This window comes from Hyperolius riggenbachi, chromosome 1 (genome assembly GCF_040937935.1).
Source record: "Hyperolius riggenbachi isolate aHypRig1 chromosome 1, aHypRig1.pri, whole genome shotgun sequence".
NCBI classification, from domain to species: Eukaryota; Metazoa; Chordata; class Amphibia; order Anura; family Hyperoliidae; genus Hyperolius; species Hyperolius riggenbachi.
Genome location: NC_090646.1, coordinates 592,887,398 through 592,912,084, shown reverse-complemented (window position 1 = coordinate 592,912,084; position 24,687 = coordinate 592,887,398). Strand labels below are relative to the sequence as shown.

At 46.7% G+C, this 24,687-nt stretch overlaps 1 protein-coding gene across 1 annotated transcript in view; it reads left to right on the top strand.

Annotated features, from left to right (window-relative positions):
- Positions 1-7,295: 7,295 nt before the first annotated feature.
- The window catches only part of LOC137558392 (granzyme A-like), a 43,085-nt gene continuing 25,693 nt past the window's right edge, over positions 7,296-24,687 (top strand). Inside the window, exon 1 of the mRNA XM_068271738.1 lies at positions 7,296-7,366. Within this exon, the coding sequence (XP_068127839.1) occupies positions 7,318-7,366 (49 nt within the window). The 5' untranslated portion in view covers positions 7,296-7,317. The remainder of the gene's footprint in view (positions 7,367-24,687) is intronic.

Here is a 24,687-nt window from a genome sequence, read left to right as displayed (position 1 = left end):
GAGACATTCATTGTCCCTAATGAACTGTATCGACAACATGTAAAACTTTGGTATAGATTTATCGATGATGTGGTGATGCTCTGGGATGGGGATGTTCATGAGCTTAAGGAGTTCTTTGGTGTTTTGAATGGTCTGTCTGATGGTATTGTATTTAATCCTGAATTTTCTGTTGACAGCATAACATTCTTGTATGTTAAAATCAGCAAAGGGGAGGGTAGGTTTAATACCACCTTGTTCCAGAAACCCACAGATAGAAACAGTATTTTGAGAGCAGAAAGTTACCATCCCCCACATCTCATTAAATCATTACCGGTGTCTCAATTTCTAAGGGTCTTGAGGATCTGTAATACCGATGAGGAACAGGAGCAACAAATCTTGTCCATGCATAACAGGTTTTTGGAGAGGGGTTATAGGGAACCGACCTTATCCTGGCGCTTGAGAAAGCGAAGGAAAGGTTGGAAGGTGACAGTAAACCCAGAGATGATAGGCTTACACAGGGCTGCATACCATTGGTCCAAAAATTTGGTCCTATGGCTCAACAAATTCAAAAGGCCACATTAAAAAGTCACAATATTTTATTAGCAGACAAAAAAATTGGCCCCGGTTATAAAGAAAAAAACGTTGTTTTCGTATAGGAATTGCCAGTATATCCGCAGCACTTTGGTGCAGGCGGATCCCTGGCAAAAATATACGCAAAAAGGATTTAAGTTCTCGGAGAGAACTGGATGCTTCAATTGCTATAAGTGTAACATCTGCAATTCACTTATAGTGGGTGACAAGTTCACACATCCAAAGAGTGGTAAAAAATATGCCATCCGGGATTATGTAAACTGTGACACAGATCACGTAGTTTACATGTTGAAGTGTCCGTGTGGTCTGTCCTATGTGGGCATGACCACAGGCCCCTTTAAGAAACGATTTCAGCGTCATCGCAGCGACATACGGACCACGTTTGTGGCGGTAGCCAAAGGGGAAACCCCAGACGCGACTAAACCGGTGGCCTTACATTTTTTAGAAATGAAGCATCAGGTTCACTCCCTCAGAGGTATGATTATAGAAAAGGTACTGGCACCAAGGAGAGGGGGTGACCATAAACAGTTTCTCTTACAAAGGGAGGCATTTTGGATACACATGCTTAATACAGTGTCCCCAGGGGGGCTGAATACGAACAATAGCCTGGTTTGTTTCCTGAGACAGAGATGATTGCGCATGCTGAAGAGTATCAGTTTATTTGCACAGTGTAGATAGGCATTCAGCACTTTACATTCCTTTCTTGTCCTTTTTTCTTCTTTAGGTGTCGGTCAGATTTCCTCACAGTGGTGTTCTCTTATGGGTTAGGCTTTCTTTCATTCTTCTCAGCACAGGGTGAGTAGAGCAGATTCTTATTATTCTCCAACATATAGGCTTTATTTATGAGCAGACTCTTTGGCTGGAACTATACTTTTTTTAGGCAGCCTGATAGTGCAGTAACAAAAAACAGGGGTTTAGATTTGTTATTTGTGCCCAGGAAGTGATGCACGAGCTCGGTGTGACAGTAGGGCTTTTGTGTACAAGTTCCTTGTACACACCTCGGTTTTTGCTAGCAAGCTGTGCCCCCCTTGCAACATGTGCAACGAAGGATCGGATGCCTGGAGCGGTTCTGTGTCGGCCGAGGTTGAGGGTTGCTTAGCAACCAGTCGTACGCTTGCCGTAATGTGACTGACTATGCAGTTCATGTTATGGAGGCATTATGCGTCGCAGTGATAGGCCGGCAACCCGTGACGTAATGGGGATGCCGGCAACCTCGCTCGGATTGGAGGCTTTGATCCTGAAGGGGCGGTGACAGCGGGATGCGAGTGACAGCCCCGGAGACCAGCAGGAATTTTCTTGCAAGGTCCCGGAGCTCATTACGGCCTGAATGAGGCGGGACTTCCGTCCAACGGCAGGGAAGACTGCTGTCGCAGATGAGCTCGCATTACGAATGGGTAGACAGGCAGAACCACCTAATATATGCACAGTAGAGGTAAATACCTTAGTGTCACATTGCCTATGACAATAGGATTGATGTATGTGTTGGTTATAACAAGCCAATGTTGGTAATGTTGACATATGTTAATGATGTTAACTATGCTAATTATGCTAATTAAGGCGGCAAGTTTAAATGTTGGAGGAGTGGCTTATGTAAAGGGAATCTGTTATATATCACCCATGCATTGTAACACATTGTTAACCATTCTGTACTGTTACCTTGACAAAGGGGACCCTGAGGGGCCCCGAAACGATTCGTTGGTTTTCTAGAATGGTGTGTCACGTATATTGAATAAACTGGATTTGGTATCGAAGAGTGTGCGAACCCATTGGAAATTTGTTGTGGACTTTAATACGGTTCAGCACCTCGACCGTGGTGTGCGATCCCATATTCTGTGCATTGGAATGTTAAGTATAGGACCAGTGGAAAATCGCTCTAAAAAGATGATACAACAGAGCGATTTTCCAAGTTTTTTTTTTTTTTAAACTGTTTACTTCCAGCTTAAACTGTACAAAAAAAATCGAAACACACCAAAAATCGCTAGACATACCTTTAAAATCGCTTCAAAAGACGCTATGTGTTTGCGGTTATGCTAGCAGTTTTTTGTGTGCACTGTCCCTAATTCTTATTTGAGAGAGGAAGGAGCATGTTTAGAGTAATGAGAATATTATAATACAGATCCAAGTTACCAAGAGCTTAAATTCCAATTCAAAGATCTATCCATCCAATGTATGCTAAAACTTCCTTTGGCTGCTGTTCATTGGGTACAACACTCTCCATTACCTTAGAGTTCCCATAGATATGTAAATGTTCTGGTCATGTTGTGGAGATTGGCATTGGCAAATATGTGTTCATAGCTATAGTTGGTCTTGATTATTTGGATAATTTCATCCAACGAAGGAACATTAGGGTCTTTCCAGTGTCTGGTGATTGCTATTTTGGCTAACAGGGTAACTTGTGCAATTATATGTCTTTGAGATCGGAGGAAAGATTCCAATCCCAGATTGAAAAGGGCCAGTCCTAGGTCTATGTTGAATTTTTTGCCTATGAGATTAATCAGTTTAAAGCATTGTTGCAATACTCCGTTAATAAATAGGCATCCCCACCAAATATGTAGGAGAGAGCCTGTCTTTAGGCAGTTTCTCCAACATTGTCCTGAGCGGTTGAGAAAGAACAAGGCTAGTTTGCATGGAGTGTAGTTTCATCTGAGAAGGAGTTTTTGAACAGATATTTTATTTTTAGATCTTTAAAGTTTTGAACACTTTGCTTTTAGCCTTCCTATTAGGAAAAGAAGGAAGCCAAATAGCATCTTTGACCTTTACAGTGTGCAAGATAAGCAATATATCACTGGAACTGAGGAAGTGTGGCAGAGGTCCAATGCGTGGCAGTTACATGATTATCAGTCAGTCGCTCACATTTTTTTTTTTTTTCAAAGTTCAGGCACAGTTTTTACAAGTATTTAATAGGGAATTATTGTAAATGAATTATGAATAGAAACACTTTGTATTAAAAAAGAATAAAAGGTTCCCAGACTCTTGACTGATGAAACTTAGGCACTTTATATTGACTGGAGGAAGCGGGTCAGTACCCGTGAAACGTGTTGTCTGTCTTATGTGCATCAAATAAATATTACCTTCTACCTCATGTGACTTGTTCCTAGAAGGAGGTAAGACTAAACTACTCCTAAATTTATTGCCATATAAATTGCAAGAATTTTTAGGGCACCTCCTACAGTTTATGCTTTGTATCAAAAAAAATGTTTTAAAAAAAAAAAAGAAAGAAATCTTCAGCGCCAATGCCTAGGTGCCAGTCTTCTGTTCTATGATTTACAGCTGCCTGCCCACTCCCACCCAGTTTGAACTACTCCCTCCCTCTTTTGTTGGATGGACTTAAAGGGGTTAGAGCCTATGTATAAATGTAGGGAGAGCTGTACCTGCAACAGGAGGGCCCAGGGCTGTTTGAGGCCCTATAATACTTACCCTTCCTCTTGCCAATACAAAGGTCCATCCTGCAGATTGGGTGCTGTTGTTGTCACACTTGTTATATAACCACTGACTGATAGGGCCCCAGGTTTCAAGAGTTGGTGGGAAGGGGGAACAGGGAGAGGGGAAAGGAGTGTAAACATTATGGGTCCGAACAAAGTTTTGCCGGTGGGCCCCTTGACTTGTAGTTATGCTCCAGCGGAAAGGGTCATTGGCTCTCCTCTGCCACCCCTAGACCTCCTCTATAGGCGCTAGACTGGAAAAAAGGGCTAATAGAATTTCCCAGGACCCCTCCCACCCAGGCTACCATTTCTTCAAGCTCCTTCCATCGTGCCAACGCTACAGTACCATCCGCCCAAGAACCAACAAGCGAAGGGACACCTTTTTTCCTCAAGCAGCCCTCCTGCTGAACTCCAGCCACTCGAGGAGTACTCTTGCCCCACTCAGCTAAATACTCTAGGTTTGGGGCACATGGGAGCCGGATCCTGCTTAACCCAGCTGTCACCCTGATACACTTCTACGAACAACTCACGTCAAAATGCTGCGTGATGTTACCCCCGGGGCTAGACAAATCCACTCCCTGGTGCGGCTACTCATGAGCAAACTGCATGTCGTACAGCATAGACTATATCTTTTGTGTTTCGTGTATTTTTTGCCTGTCTTCTGCTTGTTCTCATTGTTAACGTCCTAGTGTCAATTCTGTCTTTGCTCTATTGCCAATGCCGTGTGAACCACAACCAATTCCTGGTACGACTTCGGTCGCATTTGGCGAAATAAAGATTCTGATTCTGAGTTGCTGCCCTGCCTTTCGAAGTTGATCTCTTTGGGGTTTTCCCAACAATCTAGCCTCTCTTTAACGTCTAATGCTGGGAATACACGGCTCGATTCTGAGCCATTTAGATGGCTCGATAGATAATTTCCGACATGTCCGATCATCGGCCTGATCGTTTCGCCGCGCGATTCTGCATTGAAGACAATGCAAAAAGATAGGAAAAACGAGCGGAAGATAAGAGAATCGCCTGCAAAATCGAGTGGGGAATCAATCGAGTGGGAAAATCGAGCGGCAAAATTGAGCCGTGTATGACCAGCATTAAAATACTTTTACTCTAGCCTGACTGATAGAGGCTGCTTCATTACCATTTACTATCAGTCAGTCTGTCCTCTAAAATCCTGGACTGCTGCCAATTATCAGCATCCCTGCTGCAATTGTCCTAACCCTGCAGAACTCGGGACATTCTGCAATCACAGGGAGCAATGGCAGCTGGTGGGATGAATATAAGAGTTCCTATCCATCCTCTTAAAATAACTTACCAGTATGTTTTTGAGAGGCAGGAGGAAAACAGAGTTTGTGGAAGAAACCCACACAAACATGGCAAGAACATACAAACTGTCAGGTATAGCAGTATTACCTCATCAGTGGACAGTGCTGCTGCCGCCGCTTCCGCGTCTGACGTCACCCTGGCGGTGGCCGCATCCTCTCAGACATCTTGCACAGCCCCTGGCAGGACAGGTCTCTCCTCTGCACATCAGATTAGGTCAGCACGCTTGCGGACGGGGCGGCAGGACTTTTATAATCTGAGGAGACGGGTCAGCTGATCTTGTGGTCAGCTGACACCAGCCTGCCAATCACACGCGGCTGATTGGTTCAGCCCTCTGGGCAGGCGGCTTGAATTTGCTTTCTGTATTTAAGCTGGGAGATGTCATTTGCTCATTGTCTGTTGTTGCGAATACTTCGTGTTAGCGCTCAGATGTTTGATAGCTGTAATAATAACTTCATTACTGTATTATTTATCTGTGTATGACTCTTTGCCTGCTCTGAGTATTCTTTCTGCCTTGTGATTCTGTACCTCTGCCCATCTGATCTTGTTGCCGACTTTTGCTTGAACTCCACTTTGATTCTGCCTGCCGATTCTGTACCTTGTCTGCCCGTCTGTTGCCTACCTGATTTGTCTGACTATTCTCTCTCACCAGTGGGCCCTCGCCGCTGATGAGGTTACCGCTGTGGTTCTATCTGTAACCTCCATCGCCACTGGTGAGGTTACCGCTGAGAATCTATCAGAAACTTACTGTTTGCACCAATCACTACACTTTGTGTAATTAAGCTAGTGATCTTCGTCACGTCTTACACACCATTTGCTTACTATTCTGTATTGTTGGTGATTCTGCAGATCACCATATAATCAGATATAGTATCTGTATTATTGGTCATACTGCAGATCACCACATAATCAGAAATCTGTTATCCTGCTGACACTAATTGTGACACTAATTGTACACAAACTACATGCAAACAGTGCCCTGTCATGGAATCCGAATAGGACCAATCAAATTCACTGTGCAATGATTTGCAATTGATCCAAATGACAAGCAGTACACATTTGCATAAAATTAACATAAATGTTGTATGGAAAGCAAATAATTAGTATCTCATTGAGCATCTCTTGTGCCCATCTTTATTTGGAGCCCACAGATGGTATGGATGACTTCTAAAATCAAAGTAAAGCGGCCATTTATAATAAATGGCACACCAAGTCAGTTACGATTTTACTTACAGGACCACTATCATAAAAAAAAAAATGTAACATTTAAAATCCATAATATAAATGTACATTTCTTCCAGAGTAAATTGCATTATAAATTACCTTTTCCTATGTTGCTTTCACTTACAATAGACATTAAAAATCTGACAGATCTGGCAGATTTTGGAGTAGTCCATGTCTTCGTGGGGGATTCTCAGTGTTACCTTTATTCTTTAGAAAAGCATTTCCAAGAAAGGACCTATACAAAAGATGTCAGCCAACTTCCCTTCTCATTTGAATGTTATTTTGGCCTTTGAACTGACCAACTGCCTATTAATAGGTGCTTTTGTAAATAAAGAAATACTTGAGAATCCGCCACAAGGAGATAGACTAGTCCAAAACCTATCTGATCTTTCAGATTTTCACTACCTACTGTAAGGGACAGCAACATAAGACAACAGTCATTTATAGTGCATTCTAGTCTGAGAGAAATGTAAAATTTAAAATGCTGCCTGTATGCATATATAAAATAAAGTTTTTCATGACAATTGTCCTTCAAGTTGTTCTCTCCTCTGAATGAGGCAGTTAACAAACATTGTGAAATGATTCCTGTTAAGAAATCTCCCTCTCTGGTGATTTAGGAATGAGTGTCTTGGTAGTGGGCGTGAGAATGTATGAAAACCACCGTTATCATTATCAGTGCGTGACAGTCTGATGATATCATACTGCAGTGAGTGCATGGAATATATATATATATTAACAACACCCCTAAGCTATTCATAAAGTGCAGCATTTGTCCTGCTGAAGTATGAAACTGTTACTCCTTCTGTCTTCAGCATGCTTTCTCCTCTGCAAAGGTAAGGGAACGCCTACAATATTAAATAGAAAATTCACTGAATAACTATTAGGAGCAGCAATGAGCAGCTATCTGGGAGTGGCTGGATAGTGTACTGGTTAAGGGCTCTGCTTCTGACACGAGACCTGGGTTCCAATCTCAGCTCTTCCTGGTCAGTAAGCTTTGCAACCCCATGGACCACAGTAGGCCAGGCTCCTCTATCCTCTACTGCCCCTAGAAGCTTGTCCAAGCTCATGTTTGTTGCTTGTATGATACTATCAGGGGAGGACTGGCCAGGGGGGAAGGGGGGCAATTTCCCCCCAGGCTGCCTCTCATTTAATGATTTAGGGCTGGTACAGTGCCTGGTACATGTTTTTGTATAAGGCCACTAGGCTGGCCGAGGGAAATCAATGCCTAAATACAGAGTAATTAGAGGGTGGGCAAGTTGGTAAATATAAACAGCATGATGCAGAGCAGAGGCTTGCCTGCAGGGTCCATGGAAAAATATGTCTGATTTCGGGTGGAAATTGGTTGAAAGTATCGATCTGAGATGCAGTGAAATCTCGGGATGATGTGGTCGATCCAGTGCGATAATCACAAACAATGAATGCGACGGAAACCCTGGCCGTTGTAACTCAAAATGTTTTATGTGTCCCCCTGCCCCCCCCCCCCCCCCCCCATTGCCAGTGCATTATACTTTACCTGTCCCACTGTCCCTCATGTGTCCTTGCTGTATTTACCATGTGACTTTTGGCATATAGCACGTTGGGCACGTGTGTGATGTAATTTGGGCCTGGGCTGCCGTGAAAATGGGCCTCTAGTTTGTGTTTTCCCTCCAGGCCAAAAGGTCCCAGTCCTCCCCTGGATACTATATAGCCATCTCATTCCCTTCTGCCCCCTCCTCCTTTTGCCCCCGATCTTTCTGAGCATCAGGGTCTTCTCCAAAGAGTCCTGCCTTCTCATTGTGTGTCCAAAGTATGTCAGCCTCCTCTTCAGCATTTCTCCTTCCAATGAACACTCGGGGCCATATGTAATTCACCTTTTCATCTGAGTATTCTCGAAGGTGATATTTTTTAATTTGTCAATAAAATTCTTTTTAAGCCACCAGCAAGAAAGAAAATACTCAAAATAATTTTGATAGTACTTTTACACTTCTCATTACTTTTTCAGTTGAAAAGTGCTGGAAAATTATTTAAAAAAGAAGATGAAAAATTATCTCCTAGGAGAAAACATAGGAGAAAAGTGGAATTGCATATGGGCCTCAGAGTTAATTTCTTTAAGGATTCATCGCATTGCATTGGTGATTAATAAAAGGGGGCATGTGGGATGCCAGAGCTAAGGATGTGTGCACAGCAGATGAAGAAGAATGAGATAAAACCCAAATATTGGGCATCTACAATGGGAAGTGCAAAAAATGGAGGGCATCAAATGGTTGTCCTGTAAAGGAGAAACATGGACTGTTACAATAATAAAGTACTTAGCCTCACCAACTTTTATCGTAATAAAAAATAAATCCCCTCTCCCTCTAGTAATGCAGGGGCTCTTTGAGATTGCTCCAGAGTAAAAAGCTGCTCTATATTATTGCTACTGCCTGCAGAGCTGGCACTTTAAAGGGATACTGTAGGGGGGTCGGGGGAAAATAAGTTGAACTTACCCGGGGCTTCTAATGGTCCCCCGCAGACATCCTGTGTTGGCGCAGCCACTCACCGATGCTCCGACCCCACCTCCAGTTCACTTCTGGAATTTCTGACTTTAAAGTCTGAAAACCACTGCGCCTGCGTTGCCGTGTCCTCACTCCCGCTGATGTCACCAGGAGTGTACTGCGCAGACACAGACCATACTGGGCCTGCGCTGTGCGCTCTTGGTGACATCAGCGGGACCGAGGACACGGCAACGCAGGCGCAGTGGTTTTCTGACTTTAAAGTCAGAAATTCCAGAAGTGAACTGGAGGCGGGGCCGGAGCATCGGTGAGTGGCTGCGCCAACACAGGATGTCTGCGGGGGACCATTAGAAGCCCCGGGTAAGTTCAACTCATTTTCCCCCGACCCCCCTACAGTATCCCTTTAAGTCTGCCAAGAGAAAAGCGCTATATACAGGGGTGAAGCTAGAAATCACTGCCCCACCCCCTGCAAAACTTTGGATGGGGCCCCTTTACACCCCCGCCCCCTCTTGCTTTCTGCACATGTAAACTAAGAACCAATGTTATTCGATTGGCTTGTAAACACTTGAATGTGTTTTCCCCATGCAGATAAAAACAGACAGCAGTCAAGCACTGCTCACATTTTCTTTTACATTAGATTCTGTGATAAAACGTGCATGTTTTCACACCTACAGACACACATGGTGTTCAGAAAAATGTATAGGGACTCTCTACAAATCATTGTCTGCAAAACTTTGTAGGATTCCTTATCAGTGGTTGAGCAGATGCAGTCATTAGAACAATTGGGCAGAGAGCAGAAATTTTTTTCTCTCCATGCCCTTAGTTGTCAGTCTCTCGGGACAGGGAAAATACACTTCTCCCTCATTGGAGCCCCCTGCAGCTGCATCCCTTGCAGGGTATATTGTTACGCCCTGGCTATATAAATGTTATTTGTCTTGTCTTGTCAATGCAATACAACTTCTGCCTGAAGTAGGCATGTAGAGGCTGTTTTTGTTTCCCCATATTCCTTTGCCATGGACATCTAAAAGGCGTTTAGCACAGCATTTTGGCTCAGTGCCAACTCTATACTTTATTTGAAATAAACAAATAATTTTAAGATATTGCAGAATTATGCAAATGCTAAGGTAAGTCTATGCAGCTTGAAAATGGACCAAACAAATACTTTCACTGAAAGATTTGGTTAGTCCATTTTACAATAGTTACATACCTATTTAGGTTGAAAAAAGATATATATCCATCGAGTTCAACCAGAAAACAAAGTATAACACCAGCCCAGGGCCGGCGCTACCGTAGAGGCAAAGGAGGCAGCTGTTTCAGGGCCCCAGAGCTTGTAGGGGCCCCTAGTGGCTACAAGAGGAAAAAAAAAATTCAAATCGGCCTTATAGTTTTTGAGAAAATCGATTTTAAAGTTTCAAAGGAAAAAAATACACATTTAAAAACCTGCCAACTTTAATGGTTAATAGAAAATCCACCTTAAATTATAGAAACCCTAAATTTGCAGAATATGTTAAGGAGATCATTAGTAATAAGAGGAAAAAACAATTTTTCAAAAAGACCTTATAGTTTTTGAGAAAATCGATTTTAAAATTTAGAAGGAAAAAAGTATACTTTTAAATGCGGTAAATGTCACTTTTAGTAGCTAACATAACGGTAGTGTAATTTTACATGCATCAAGCGAAAGTAGTGATGCTCAAATACCCCTTTTTAAAATTCGAGTTTGGTCGAATTCGAATAGTAAATTATTCGAGGTCAGTCGAATATTCGAGTCGAATAATTTTTACTATTCGATTCGACCTCGGACTTCGAGCTCACTATTCGAGTCGGTATTCGAGCTCACTATTCGAGCTGACTATTCGAATTGTCCTTAAATAGCTTCCAACACTTGTTTTGAGGGTGAATGATGCAAGAAACATCTTTTTTTCCAAGTAACAACAGCAAGTGATTATGTGGGGATGTTCCTTTAAAAAAAAATGTGGAAAGAGAAGTTGTGTCCTAAATTTTGTTCAGTAGTGTTACTGTATATACTTGTTCTTCTTCTTCTTTATCTTTCTTCTTCTTCTAGATCTTCTTCTTCTATATCTTCTTCTTCTTCTTCTTCTTCTTCTTCTTCTTCTTCATCATCTTCTTCTTCTTCTTCTTCTTCATCATCTTCTTCTTCATCTTCTTCATCTTCTTCTTCATCTTCATCTTCATCTTCTTCTTCATCTTCATCTTCTTCATCTTCTTCTTCTTCATCTTCTTCTTCTTCTTCTTCTTCATCTTCTTCTTCTTCATCTTCTTCTTCTTCATCTTCTTCTTCTTCATCTTCTTCATCTTCTTCTTCTTCATCTTCTTCATCTTCTTCTTCTTCTTCTTCTTCATCTTCTTCTTCTTCATCTTCTTCTTCTTCATCTTCTTCATCTTCTTCTTCTTTTTCATCTTCTTTTTCATCTTCTTCTTCATCTTCTTCTTCATCTTCTTCTTCTTCATCTTCTTCATCTTCTTCTTCTTCATCTTCTTCTTCTTTTTCATCTTCTTCTTTTTCATCTTCTTCTTCATCATCTTCACGTATTTCTCTTTTCAATTTTTTTTTAAAGAAATGCAGCTATTTTTGAGCGTAACAAATAGCTGGTGGGCGCACGCATGTTGGAAGCGCCATTGTATGTGCTCCCTGGCAGTGGAAACACAAAGACAGCAGGAGGTAAATTCAGCAGCAGGAGGAGGAGGATGAGTGTGTGGCAGCAGGCAGTCAATGAGGCAGGCAGCTCGCCGTGACATAATAGCCCTGGTACCTAGCGGTGATACCAGGGCTGTAAATAAACACAACAGGAGGTCCCAGACAGCGGTCGTGCAGCCCACATTGTGTCCAATACACAACTGGGACAACACAGTTTTCAACCCGGGCACCTCAGAAAAATTAAACCTTTTTTTTTTTTTAATGGTTTTTTGGTTTTTGGTTTTACAACCAATATAGCTATTGTTTGACGTAATAGCTGGTGGCAGAGTGGCAGCAGAAGAAGGTAATTCTGTGTACCCTGGCAGTGGGAAACACAGACAGACAGAAGCAGCAGGAGGAGGAATGGAGGAGTAGGCGAGCAGCTATTGTTTGACGTAATAGCTGGTGGCAGAGTGGCAGCAGAAGGTAAATCATCTGTGTACCCTGGCAGTGGGAAACACAGACAGACAGCAGCAGCAGCAGCAGGAGGAGGTGTGGAGGAGCAGTGTGAGTGTGGCAGCAGGTAGGCAGCGTGACATAATAGCCCTGGTACCTAGCGGTGATACCAGGGCTGTAAATAAACACAACAGGAGGTCCCAGACAGCGGTCGTGCAGCCCACATTGTGTCCAATACACAACTGGGACAACACAGTTTTCAACCCGGGCACCTCAGAAAAATTAAACCTTTTTTTTTTTTTAATGGTTTTTTGGTTTTTGGTTTTACAACCAATATAGCTATTGTTTGACGTAATAGCTGGTGGCAGAGTGGCAGCAGAAGAAGGTAATGCTGTGTACCCTGGCAGTGGGAAACACAGACAGACAGCAGCAGCAGGAGGAGGAATGGAGGAGTAGGCGAGCAGCTATTGTTTGACGTAATAGCTGGTGGCAGAGTGGCAGCAGAAGGTAAATCATCTGTGTACCCTGGCAGTGGGAAACACAGACAGACAGCAGCAGCAGCAGCAGGAGGAGGTGTGGAGGAGCAGTGTGAGTGTGGCAGCAGGTAGGCAGCGTGACATAATAGCCCTGGTACCTAGCGGTGATACCAGGGCTGTAAATAAACACAACAGGAGGTCCCAGACAGCGGTCGTGCAGCCCACATTGTGTCCAATACACAACTGGGACAACACAGTTTTCAACCCGGGCACCTCAGAAAAATTAAACCTTTTTTTTTTTTTAATGGTTTTTTGGTTTTTGGTTTTACAACCAATATAGCTATTGTTTGACGTAATAGCTGGTGGCAGAGTGGCAGCAGAAGAAGGTAATGCTGTGTACCCTGGCAGTGGGAAACACAGACAGACAGCAGCAGCAGGAGGAGGAATGGAGGAGTAGGCGAGCAGCTATTGTTTGACGTAATAGCTGGTGGCAGAGTGGCAGCAGAAGGTAAATCATCTGTGTACCCTGGCAGTGGGAAACACAGACAGACAGCAGCAGCAGCAGCAGGAGGAGTTGTGGAGGAGCAGTGTGAGTGTGGCAGCAGGTAGGCAGCGTGACATAATAGCCCTGGTACCTAGCGGTGATACCAGGGCTGTAAATAAACACAACAGGAGGTCCCAGACAGCGGTCGTGCAGCCCACATTGTGTCCAATACACAACTGGGACAACACAGTTTTCAACCCGGGCACCTCAGAAAAATTAAACCTTTTTTTTTTTTTAATGGTTTTTTGGTTTTTGGTTTTACAACCAATATAGCTATTGTTTGACGTAATAGCTGGTGGCAGAGTGGCAGCAGAAGAAGGTAATTCTGTGTACCCTGGCAGTGGGAAACACAGACAGACAGCAGCAGCAGGAGGAGGAATGGAGGAGTAGGCGAGCAGCTATTGTTTGACGTAATAGCTGGTGGCAGAGTGGCAGCAGAAGGTAAATCATCTGTGTACCCTGGCAGTGGGAAACACAGACAGACAGCAGCAGCAGCAGCAGGAGGAGGTGTGGAGGAGCAGTGTGAGTGTGGCAGCAGGTAGGCAGCGTGACATAATAGCCCTGGTACCTAGCGGTGATACCAGGGCTGTAAATAAACACAACAGGAGGTCCCAGACAGCGGTCGTGCAGCCCACATTGTGTCCAATACACAACTGGGACAACACAGTTTTCAACCCGGGCACCTCAGAAAAATTAAACCTTTTATTTTTTTTAATGGTTTGTTTGGTTTTGGTTTTGCAACCAATATAGCTATTGTTTGACGTAATAGCTGGTGGCAGAGTGGCAGCAGAAGAAGGTAATTCTGTGTACCCTGGCAGTGGGAAACACAGACAGACAGCAGAAGGGCAGTACACAGCAGCCCACTGTAGGTGTAAAATGTGTGGCTGCAGGCGACGTAATAGTCAAAGTGAACCAGGCTGGCTTAGTGAGCAGGAGCCAGGAGGTGGTAAAGGGTGGTAAGGCACATTAACGATGGTTCCGGCAGCCAGTTCATGTCCCCCTCTCGCCGACAACAGGGGCCAGGAACTCGCCTTCCACCCATGCCTGGTTCATCTTGAGAAACGTCAGTCTGTCCACAGACTTGTGAGACAGACGTGAGCGTTTCTCGGTGACCACGCCACCAGCTGCACTGAAGCAGCGCTCGGACAGCACGCTGGAAGGGGGGCAGGACAGCACTTCCAGGGCGTACTGCGCCAGCTCGCTCCAGATCTCCATGCGCTTGACCCAATACTCCATGGGATCAACAGGGGCATCGCTGTCAAGCCCGCTGTACGACCCCATGTAGTCAGCCACCATGCGGGTCAGGCGCTGGCTGTGACCGGAGGAGGATGCTGCTCCATGCATCTCCTCTCTAGTCACTGCTGCCGGAGCCTCTACAGTCCTGTAGAGCTCGTGGCTGAGAGACAGCAGGTCTGTGGGGCGCTTGCTGCTGCTGGATGCAGGCACCTGCTGCTGCCTCTGTGCTGGCTGCTGGACAGTGGGGGTGGAAGGCTGGGGGAAGGCTTCCTCCAAGCGCTCAACAAGGGCCTGCTGCAAGCTCCTTATTTGTTGCGCTGGGTCTCCTCCTGCAGGCGGCAGGAACTGGCTCAACTTCCCCTTGAGGCGTGGGTCCAACATCATGCTGATCCAGATGTCCTCCCTCTGCTTCATCTGGATCACCCTGGGGTCCCTGCGCAGGCACGTCAGCATGTGCGCTGCCATTGGGAAGAGGCGGGCCACGTCTGCTGGCACATCGACGTCAGTGCTGTCCTCATCCTCCTCCTCTGCCGCCTCATCCTCTCTCCACCCCCGCACCAACTCAGCTGCGCTGTGCTGATCCCCCTCATCAGCAGCCAGGTCAGGGACCTCCACCAAGTCCTCCTCCTCCTCCCCCTCAGAGGTGGACTGCGCAGCTGGTTGCCGCTCCTGCTGGTCCAAGGCTGCCGCTCCCTGTTCCAGCAAAGCATCGAGGGCCCTGTTCAGCAGAGAAACCAGGGGCACCCACTCGCAGACCATAGCATGGTCCCTGCTCACCATGTTTGTGGCCTGCAGGAAGGGAGCCAGCACAAAGCACACCTGCTGCATGTGCCTCCAGTCATCATCGGGGACGATGGACGGGATGTTGCTGGTCTTGTCCCTTCTCTGAGCTGCGGAAACAGTGGCCAGGGCAAGGTACTGGTTGACAGCGTGCCTCTGTTCAACCAGACGCTCCAACATCGCCAGGGTGGAGTTCCAGCGAGTCGGAACGTCAAGGATCAGCCGATGGCGTGGCAGATCCAGCTCCTTTTGCACGTCTTCCAGGCTCGCACAGGCTGCAGCCGAGCGCCGGAAGTGACGCACAACATTCCTTGCCGTTTCCAGCAGTTCGCCCATCCCCTGGTAGGTGCGCAGGAACTTCTGCACCACCAGGTTCAGCACGTGGGCAAGACAGGGGATGTGGGTCAGGTTTCCCCTGTCTATTGCGGCAACCAGATTGGCCCCATTGTCGGCCACCACCTCTCCGACTCTGAGGCCTCTGGGGGTCAGCCAAATCCTCTCCTGCTCCTGGAGTTTGGCCAACACATGGGTTGCCGTCAGCTTGGTCTTCCCAAGGCTGACCAAGTGCAGCAGCGCTTGGCAGTGGCGGGCCTTCACGCTGCTGCTGAGGCGGGGGGTTTGGCCAGGTGTGCCGGAGGATGGCAGAGGATCGGAGGAACCTGCTGCAGTTCCCCTGACCCTGCGGGGTGGCACCACCCACTGTGTTGCTGCTGCTGCTGTGCCCGCTGCTGCTCTCCCATCCTCACCCCCTTCCACCAAGCTGACCCAGTGGACAGTGAAGGACAGGTAGCGGCCTGTCCCGAAGCGGCTGCTCCAGGAGTCCATGGTGACGTGGACCCTTTCACCAACCGCGTGCTCCAGCCCTCGCTCCACATTGGCCATCACAAAGCGGTGCAGTGCAGGAATGGCCTTGCGGGCAAAGAAGTGTCTGCTGGGGAGCTGCCAGTCTGGGGCTGCGCAAGCAAGCAGCGCACGAATGTCGCTCCCCTCCTGCACGAGCGTGTACGGCAGGAGTTGGGAGCACATGGCCCGTGCCAGCAAGCCGTTCAGCTGCCGCACGCGACGGCTGCTGGGAGGCAGAGCCCTAACCACCCCCTGGAAGGACTCGCTCAAAAGGCTCTGGCGTGGCCTTTTGCTGGCACGGGAATCAGCAGACACAGCGGAGGAGGCCACTGAGGACTGGCTGCCAGAACAGGCCTCAGTGTCGGCGGCAGGAGTTGCAGAGGGGGGAGGAGCAGTGCGTTTCCGCACTCCTGCTGGTGCTGCTCTAGGAGCAGGAGGGCGGGTGGCTGCTGTTGCTGCTGCTGCTGCTGAAGGCTGTGCAGTGATGGGTGTGGTGCCACTGCCAGCACCAGATGCCTTCAGCCTCTGGAACTCCTCATGCTGGTGGAAATGTTTAGCCGCAAGGTGGTTGATGAGCGAGCTGGTGCAGAACTTTAAGGGGTCTGCACCTCTGCTCAACTTCCGCTGACAGTGGTTGCAAGTGGCGTACTTGCTGTACACAGTGGGCATGGTGAAATATCGCCAGATTGGTGACTTAAACATCCCCCTACGGCATGGAAGCGCTGCTGCCTGTCTCCCTGTGGTGGTTGGGGGGGGGCTTGGGGGGCTTGGGTGCGGCTGGTGGTGGTACTGGCAGATGCTGCTGCTGCTGCTGCTGAGCCTGAGACACCAGCAGGCTGTGGGACCTGCCTACTGCTGCTGCCAATGCTTGCAATGATGCGCCTCCTTGCAAGGCCCACAAGAGCATCCTCCTCCTCCTCCTCAGAGCTGCTGAGGACGACATCCCCTGGAGGTGGTGGCACCCAGTCTCTGTCTGTCACCGGGTCATCATCATCCTCCCCCTCCTGAAACATGTCCTGCTGGGATGAGGACCCCCCAAACTCCTCTCCTGATGCATGGATGGGCTGCTTGACTGTCGCCACAGTCTTGCTGTCCAATCCCTCATCCCCCAAAGTGCCCATCAGCATCTCCTCCTCAAGATCGCCAACAACAGCAGACAATTTACTCATGATGCCTGGGGTCAAAAGACTGCTGAATGACAGGTCGGCGAGTGACGGTGAACTGGCCTCCTCCCCAGACCCTGCTGGGCGGCTGCTGCGAACAGGGGTGGTGGTGGTGGTGGTGGTGAGGGTGGAGGCCTCGGATGCAGAGCTGATGGCGGGCTGCTCATCCTCCGTCATGAGTTGCACCACAGTGTCTGCATCCTTTTCCTCAATGGGACGTTTCCGACCCAACTGGAGGAAAATGGGAGCAGGTGCTACACGCTGCTGCTGCTGTGTCTCTGCAGCGTGAGTTGCAGATGCTCCTGCTGGGCGGCGCCCAAGGCGTCCATGGCCAGTGGCTATGGGAGGAATGTTAGCCACTGACGCTGCTGCTGCTGCTGCGGAACTGTGCATGGTGGCGCGCCCGCGGCCGCGGCTTGCCACAATGCTGCTCCCTCTCCTCCTGATTCCCTTGCTGCCCTTCCCCTTGCCCAAACCGCGCTGGCTGCCACTTCCAGACATCTTCAATGTTTTGGGCGTATAGAGAAAAGTTTTTTAAAAGGGCGGCTGAAAAGTGGGGTACTTTAATGGAGTGGGATGGTTGGTGAGGTGACTGAGTGAGTGTCCCCTAGTACAGTAAGTAAGTAGTAACAGTCAGGAAGTACAACTAGCAGTTACAATAATCAGTAGTAATCACAAGTAAATTTAGTGTGTGTACACTCAGACAGTGAGTGCACGCACGCAGGAGCTAGTAGCCTATGGACAGTGACTGAGTGTCCTAGACTCCTAGTACAGTAAGAGTAAGTAGTAACAGTAAGTAGAACTAACTAATTACGATAATCAATCAGCGATCAGAAGGAAATAGAGTGTGTGTTGTGTGTGTACACTCAGACAGTGAGTGCACGCACGCAGGAGCTAGTAGCCTATGAACACAGTGACTGAGTGTCCTAGACTCCTAGTACAGTAAGAGTAAGTAGTAACAGTAAGTAGAACTAACTAATTACAATAATCAATCAGCGATCAGAAGGAAATGGAGTGTGGGTGTGTGTACACTCAGACAGTGAGTGACCGCACGCAGGAGCTAGTAGCCTATGGACAGTGACTGAGTGTCCTAGACTCCTAGTACAGTAAGAGTAACTAGTAACAGTAAGTAGAACTAACTAATTACAATAATCAATCAGCGATCAGAAGGAAATGGAGTGTGGGTGTGTGTACACTCAGACAGTGAGTGCACGCACGCAGGAGCTAGTAGCCTATGAACACAGTGACTGAGTGTCCTAGACTCCTAGTACAGTAAGAGTAAGTAGTAACAGTAAGTAGAACTAACTAATTACAATAATCAATCAGCGATCAGAAGGAAATGGAGTGTGGGTGTGTGTACACTCAGACAGTGAGTGCACGCACGCAGCAGCTAGTAGCCTATGAACACAGTGACTGAGTGTCCTAGACTCCTAGTACAGTAAGAGTAAGTAGTAACAGTAAGAAGAACTAACTAATTACAATAATCAATCAGCGATCAGAAGGAAATGGAGTGTGGGTGTGTGTACACTCAGACAGTGAGTGCACGCACGCAGGAGCTAGTAGCCTATCAACACAGTGACTGAGTGTCCTAGACTCCTAGTACAGTAAGAGTAAGTAGTAACAGTAAGTAGAACTAACTAATTACAATAATCAATCAGCGATCAGAAGGAAATGGAGTGTGGGTGTGTGTACACTCAGACAGTGAGTGCACGCACGCAGGAGCTAGTAGCCTATGAACACAGTGACTGAGTGTCCTAGACTCCTAGTACAGTAAGAGTAAGTAGTAACAGTAAGTAGAACTAACTAATTACAATAATCAATCAGCGATCAGAAGGAAATAGAGTGTGGGTGGTGTGTGTACACTCAGACAGTGAGTGACCGCACGCAGGAGCTAGTAGCCTATGAACACAGTGACTGAGTGTCCTAGACTCCTAGTACAGTAAGAGTAAGTAGTAACAGTAAGTAGAACTAACTAATTACGATAATCAATCAGCGATCAGAAGGAAATGGAGTGTGGGTGTGTGTACACTCAGACAGTGAGTGCACGCACGCAGGAGCTAGTAGCCTATGGACAGTGACCGAGTGTCCTAGACTCCTAGTACAGTAAGAGTAAGTAGTAACAGTAAGTACAACTAACTAATTACAATAATCAATCAGCGATCAGAAGGAAATAGAGTGTGTGTTGTGTGTGTACACTCAGACAGTGAGTGCAGTGCGCACACGCAGGAGCTAGTAGCCTATATGAACAGTGACAGTGAGTGTCCCTACGGGTACAGTAAGAGTAAGTAGTAAGTAAGTACAACTAAATAACAATAATCTATCAGTAATCAGAAGGAAATAGAGTGTGTGTACACACAGACAGTGAGTGAGTGCACACACGCAGGAGCTAGCTAGTAGCCTATAAACAGTGACAGTCAGTGAGTGTCCTACTCCTAGTACAGTATAACTACAATACTATTAGTAAAGGACAGCAGAAATACTGGTATAGATGAGAGAAATAAACAGAGGACAGCTGCCCACAGAGGCAAGGCCCCCCTGAGGCCTAAACCTGTAAGCTTGCAGCAGCTGCCTGTCTCTAATGTAACACACAAGCTACTAACTAAAATACAATGTCTATCTAACTAACAACAATATAGGTGTATATGGCAGGTGTAGGTGAGCAAAAACGCTAGGTAAATGATCACAATAGAGCACTTGCTAAGCCAAAGCACAAAGGAGCAACTCTCTCTCTGTACAAGTCTCAGGCAAGCATGGAGAAACGGAACATGGCGGCCGCTATTTATAGGGTAGGGGCTGGCCAGGGTCCCCCTCTGTGATTGGCTGCCGTCAGAGGGCCTGGGAGCCCTCTGATTGGCTCTAAGGACATCAATCTGGGCTATGACGCTATTCGAGCTCGGTACCGAGCTCGAATAGCGCCGGGTTGCTCGAATAGCTCGAATAGTGAATGGGCTATTCGAGTGTACTCGGATAGCCCATTCGAATAGCTCCAGCTATTCGGAGCTCGAATACCGAGCTCGAATAGCTGGAAAAGAGCTCGAATATTCGAGCTACTCGAATATTCGAGCTCTGCTGAGCACCACTGAGCGAAAGCGCAATAAATTTCTTGACGGGGTTTCCAGGGGGTCTATACGCAGCCGCAGCGCTTTGGCCAGGGATCGCTATACAGCCGCAATATGGCTGTATGAAGATCCCTGGCATTTCTTCCTATTTTCCCCCAAAAAAAATTATGTTTAGAGTGTGGGAATTTTTTTTTTTTTAATTATGTGGGGTCCCCCCTCCTGAAACTTTTTAACCCCTTGTCCCCCATGCAGGCTGGGATAGCCAGAATGTGGAGCTCCGACCGATTGGGACTTCACACCCTGACTATACCAGCTGCAAAAAAGGTCCCCTAATGCCGATTTTTGTTCCGGGGTATATGTTGGGGGGGCCACCCATGTTTATTTTGCCCTGGGGCCCCATTGTTGCTTAAACCGGCCCTGCACCAGCCTGCACCCTCACATATCCCTGTTGGTCCAGAGGAAGTCGAAAACTCCTTACAAGGCATGGTTCAATTAGCCCCAAAAGGGAAAAAAATCCTTCCCTAAAAATCCCTGTTTCAACACTTCCGGGAATCACCTGGTATAACAGGTAAAACTCGAAAAATGAGAATATGGTGCAAAAGTCCATTTATTTCAGTAATTAAACTTAGAAGGTGAAACTAATATATGAAATACACTCACTACATGCAAAGTGAGATATTTCAAGCCTTTATTTGTTATAATTTTGATGACTATGGCTTATTACAGCTTATGAAAACCCCAAAATCTCAGACCATTAGAATATTGAGAAAATGTTCAATATTCTAGGCGCAACGTGTCACAACTCTAATGAGCTAATTAATCCAAAACAGTTGCAAAGGGTTCCTATTTCCTATAATAGTTTCACCTTTTAAGTTGAATTACTGAAATATATGGACTTTTGCACAATACTCTAATTTTTTGAGTTTCACCTGCATAGTCATGGATGTCTTTCAACGCATGGAAAGCATCTAATCCCCCTTTAAACGCAGACACGCAATTTTACATAACTACCTCCTGTGGTAATACATTACACATTTAATCACGCTTACTGTAAAGCTATGTACCCATAGCTTTTCCCGACGATTTTCCTGGCGGCCGGTGATTTTTTGAGCCACAAGCGGTTGTTTCCGTGTTATTGCACTGTGGATACAGGCGCACGACCACATGAACGTTGCTTAGCGTTGCACCACATTAACAACCATCACAGTGGATTAAATAGCTAACATCCCCGATGACTCCGGCGCAAGGTGTCGCAATTTCTTGCAGTCTCGTTCGCTCCTAACTAGAGTTGGGCCGAACGGTTCGCCGGCGAACGTGGTTCGCGCGAACTTAGGTGGTTCGCGTGCGGGTACCGCACGCGAACGTTTTGCGGAAGAAGTTCGGTTCGCCCCATAATGCACCTGAGGGTCAACTTTGACCCTCTACATCACAGTCAGCAGGCCCAGTGTAGCCAATTAGGCTACACTAGCCCCTGGAGCCCCACCCCCCTTATATAAGGCAGGCAGCGGTGGCCATTACGGCCACTCGTGTGCCTGCATTAGTGAGAGTAGGGCGAGCTGCTGCAGTCTCTCATATAGGGAAAGATTAGTTAGGCTTAACTTCTTCCTGGCTGCATACCTGTTCTGTTCAGTGAGCCCTCAGCCCACTGCATACCTGTACTGTGATCCTGCCACTGCATACCTGTTCAGTGATCCTGCCACTGCATACCTGTTCTGTGAACCCACCCACCACCACTGCATACCTGTTCAGTGATCCTGCCACTGCATACCTGTTCTGTGAACCCACCCACCACCACTGCATACCTGTTCAGTGATCCTGCCACTGCATACCTGTTCTGTGAACCCACCCACCACCACTGCATACCTGTTCAGTGATCCTGCCACTGCATACCTGTTCTGTGAACCCACCCACCACCACTGCATACCTGTTCAGTGATCCTGCCACTGCATACCTGTTCTGTTCAGTGGACCCGCCACTGTATACCTGTTTAGTGAACCCGCCACTGCATACCTGTTCTGTTCAGTGGAGTTTGGTGTGTCAGTGTGAAGCAGTACCTTAATTACACTACCTGATTGATGTATACACATGCAAGATGTTTTAAAGCACTTTAGGCCTGTCATTTAGCATTCAATGTGATTTCTGCCCTTAAAACGCTGCTTTTCGTCAAATCCAGATTTTCCCCGGGGACTTTTGGCGTGTATCCCACTCCGCCATGCCCCCCTCCAGGTGTTAGACCCCTTGAAACATCTTTTCCATCACTTTTGTGGCCAGCATAATTATTTTTTTTTTTCAAAGTTCGCATCCCCATTGAAGTCTATTGCGGTTCGCGAACTTTAACGCGAACCGAACCTTCCGCGGAAGTTCGCGAACCCGGTTCGCGAACCTAAAATCGGAGGTTCGGCCCAACTAACATGTCCTAACATGTGGCGTTGTGTGACGTTGTGCATACCTGGAAGAAGTGTCGCTTGACGACCGTTGTCAAGGGGACGTCGTTGGACCCATTGGGTGGTGAGTATGGAGCTTAAAAAGAACCTAAAGTCAAAAAAAAAAAACCGAGATGAACTCACCTGGGGCTTTCCTCAGCCCCCTGCAGACGATCGGTGCCCTCGCAGCTCCGCTCCGATGCCTCTGGACCCGCCGGTGGCAACCTCCTGGCCGCAATAGCAGCATAGGGGGCGATATACAGGCTGGGAACGCGAACAATCACTCGCGTCCCCATGCCTGTCGGCCGGTGATGGCGAAACCGGAAGTCGTCGCCGGCGGGTCCAGAGGCATCGGAGCGGAGCTGCGAGGGCACCGATCGTCTGCAGGGGGCTGAGGGAAGCCCCAGGTGAGTTCATCTCGTTTTTTTTTTTTTACTTTAGGTTCTCTTTAAGGTACCCTTTCCTAAATGAATGGCTAAGACTTTTTTTCTCCATGCGCAGATCATGTCCCCAAGTATTTTGCAGAAGCCTAGGGACATTAAGCTTATATGCCAAGCTTTCAAATTGCCCTTTGCTGTATTTATACATGATAATTAGATACCTTCTAAGTCATCTTTTCACTAAGCCCATAGATTTTCATAATAATAATTTTCTAAGCCACCACCAGGGGTTCTTAGGGTTAGGCACTACCACGAGAGGGTCCTGTGTGAGAGTAGAGAGAAGTTAGGTCATAGTAATCACCAGGGGGGTCTTAGGTTTAGGCACCACCAGGGGGTCTTAGGTTTTGGCACCACCAGGGGTCTTTGGGTTAGGCACCACCAGGGGGGGTCTTAGGGTTAGACACCGCCAGGAGAGGGTTCTGTGTGAGACTAGGGAGAACTTAGGTCATAGTAATCATCAGGGGGTCTTAGGTTTAGGCACCACAAGGGGGGTCTTAGGTTTTGGCACCACTAGGGGGGGTCTTAGGGATAGGCACCACCAGGGGGGTCTTAGGGTTAGGCACCACCAGGGAAGGGTTCTGTGTGAGAGTAGGGAGAAGTTAGGTCATAGTAATCACCAGGGGGGTCTTAGGGTTAGGCACCACTAGGGCGGTCTTAGGTTTAGGCCTCGTTCACATCAGGGCCGTTTCTGTGCGCTTTTCACAGCGCACTGCCCTGTGCGTTCAGCAAGGTATTGATTTTTCCATGTAACTAAATGTAGCTGGTTCACATCTATGCGCTGCGCTGAGCAGCGTTACAGAAACGTAGTGTTGCAGGCATTTCTGTGCGTTGAGCTGGAAAGCGCACAGCAATGCAAGTGAATGGGTCCGCTTTTTTAGCGCATAGAAGCGCGTAGAAGCGCATAGAAGCGCATGCGTTTTTTACCCCTAATTGGAGAAAAAAATACATTTACATACAAAAACAAAGTTTTATTGACAACTGCTGCTGGTACAACAAGCAAAACGTGCTTTAAAGAAGCGCAGCGCAACGCACAGAAACGCGGACGAAAGCGCGCACAAGCGCATGCGTTTTTTACCCTGCGCTTTAACACGTTTTTCAGCGCAGCAGATGTGAACGAGGCCTTAGGCACCACCAGGGGGGTCTTAGGGTTAGGCACCACCATGGGGGTCTTAGGGTTAGGCATCGGTAGAAGGAGGGTTCTGGGTGAGAGTAGGGTTAGGTTTAGTAGTAATAAGACAAACTTGAACTCAATATTTTGAATCACTTAAATCACTAACACTAAAAAAAAGTTTGATTGATGGAAAGGTGTTATAATTGGACTAAAAAAATCAGCCACTAAAATTTTTATGTAATGAAAAGATATGATTAAGATTACAACTAATGTTCTGTACCATTTAATTTGTATTTTACATGTATTTTTACCATAATATGTTATTTAAAGTTTACATGTATTACGTTATGTATTTTTAATGATTTTATTTACAGAGACTTTTAGCTTTGGTAAGACACTCTATTTAACATTTCATAGGAAGATTTTAAACTTCTTTGTAATTTTCTGTTTAATGTCAGATGTAAACACTATTAAACATAAACTACGGTATGTGTCTCTAGAATAATAACAATTGTTA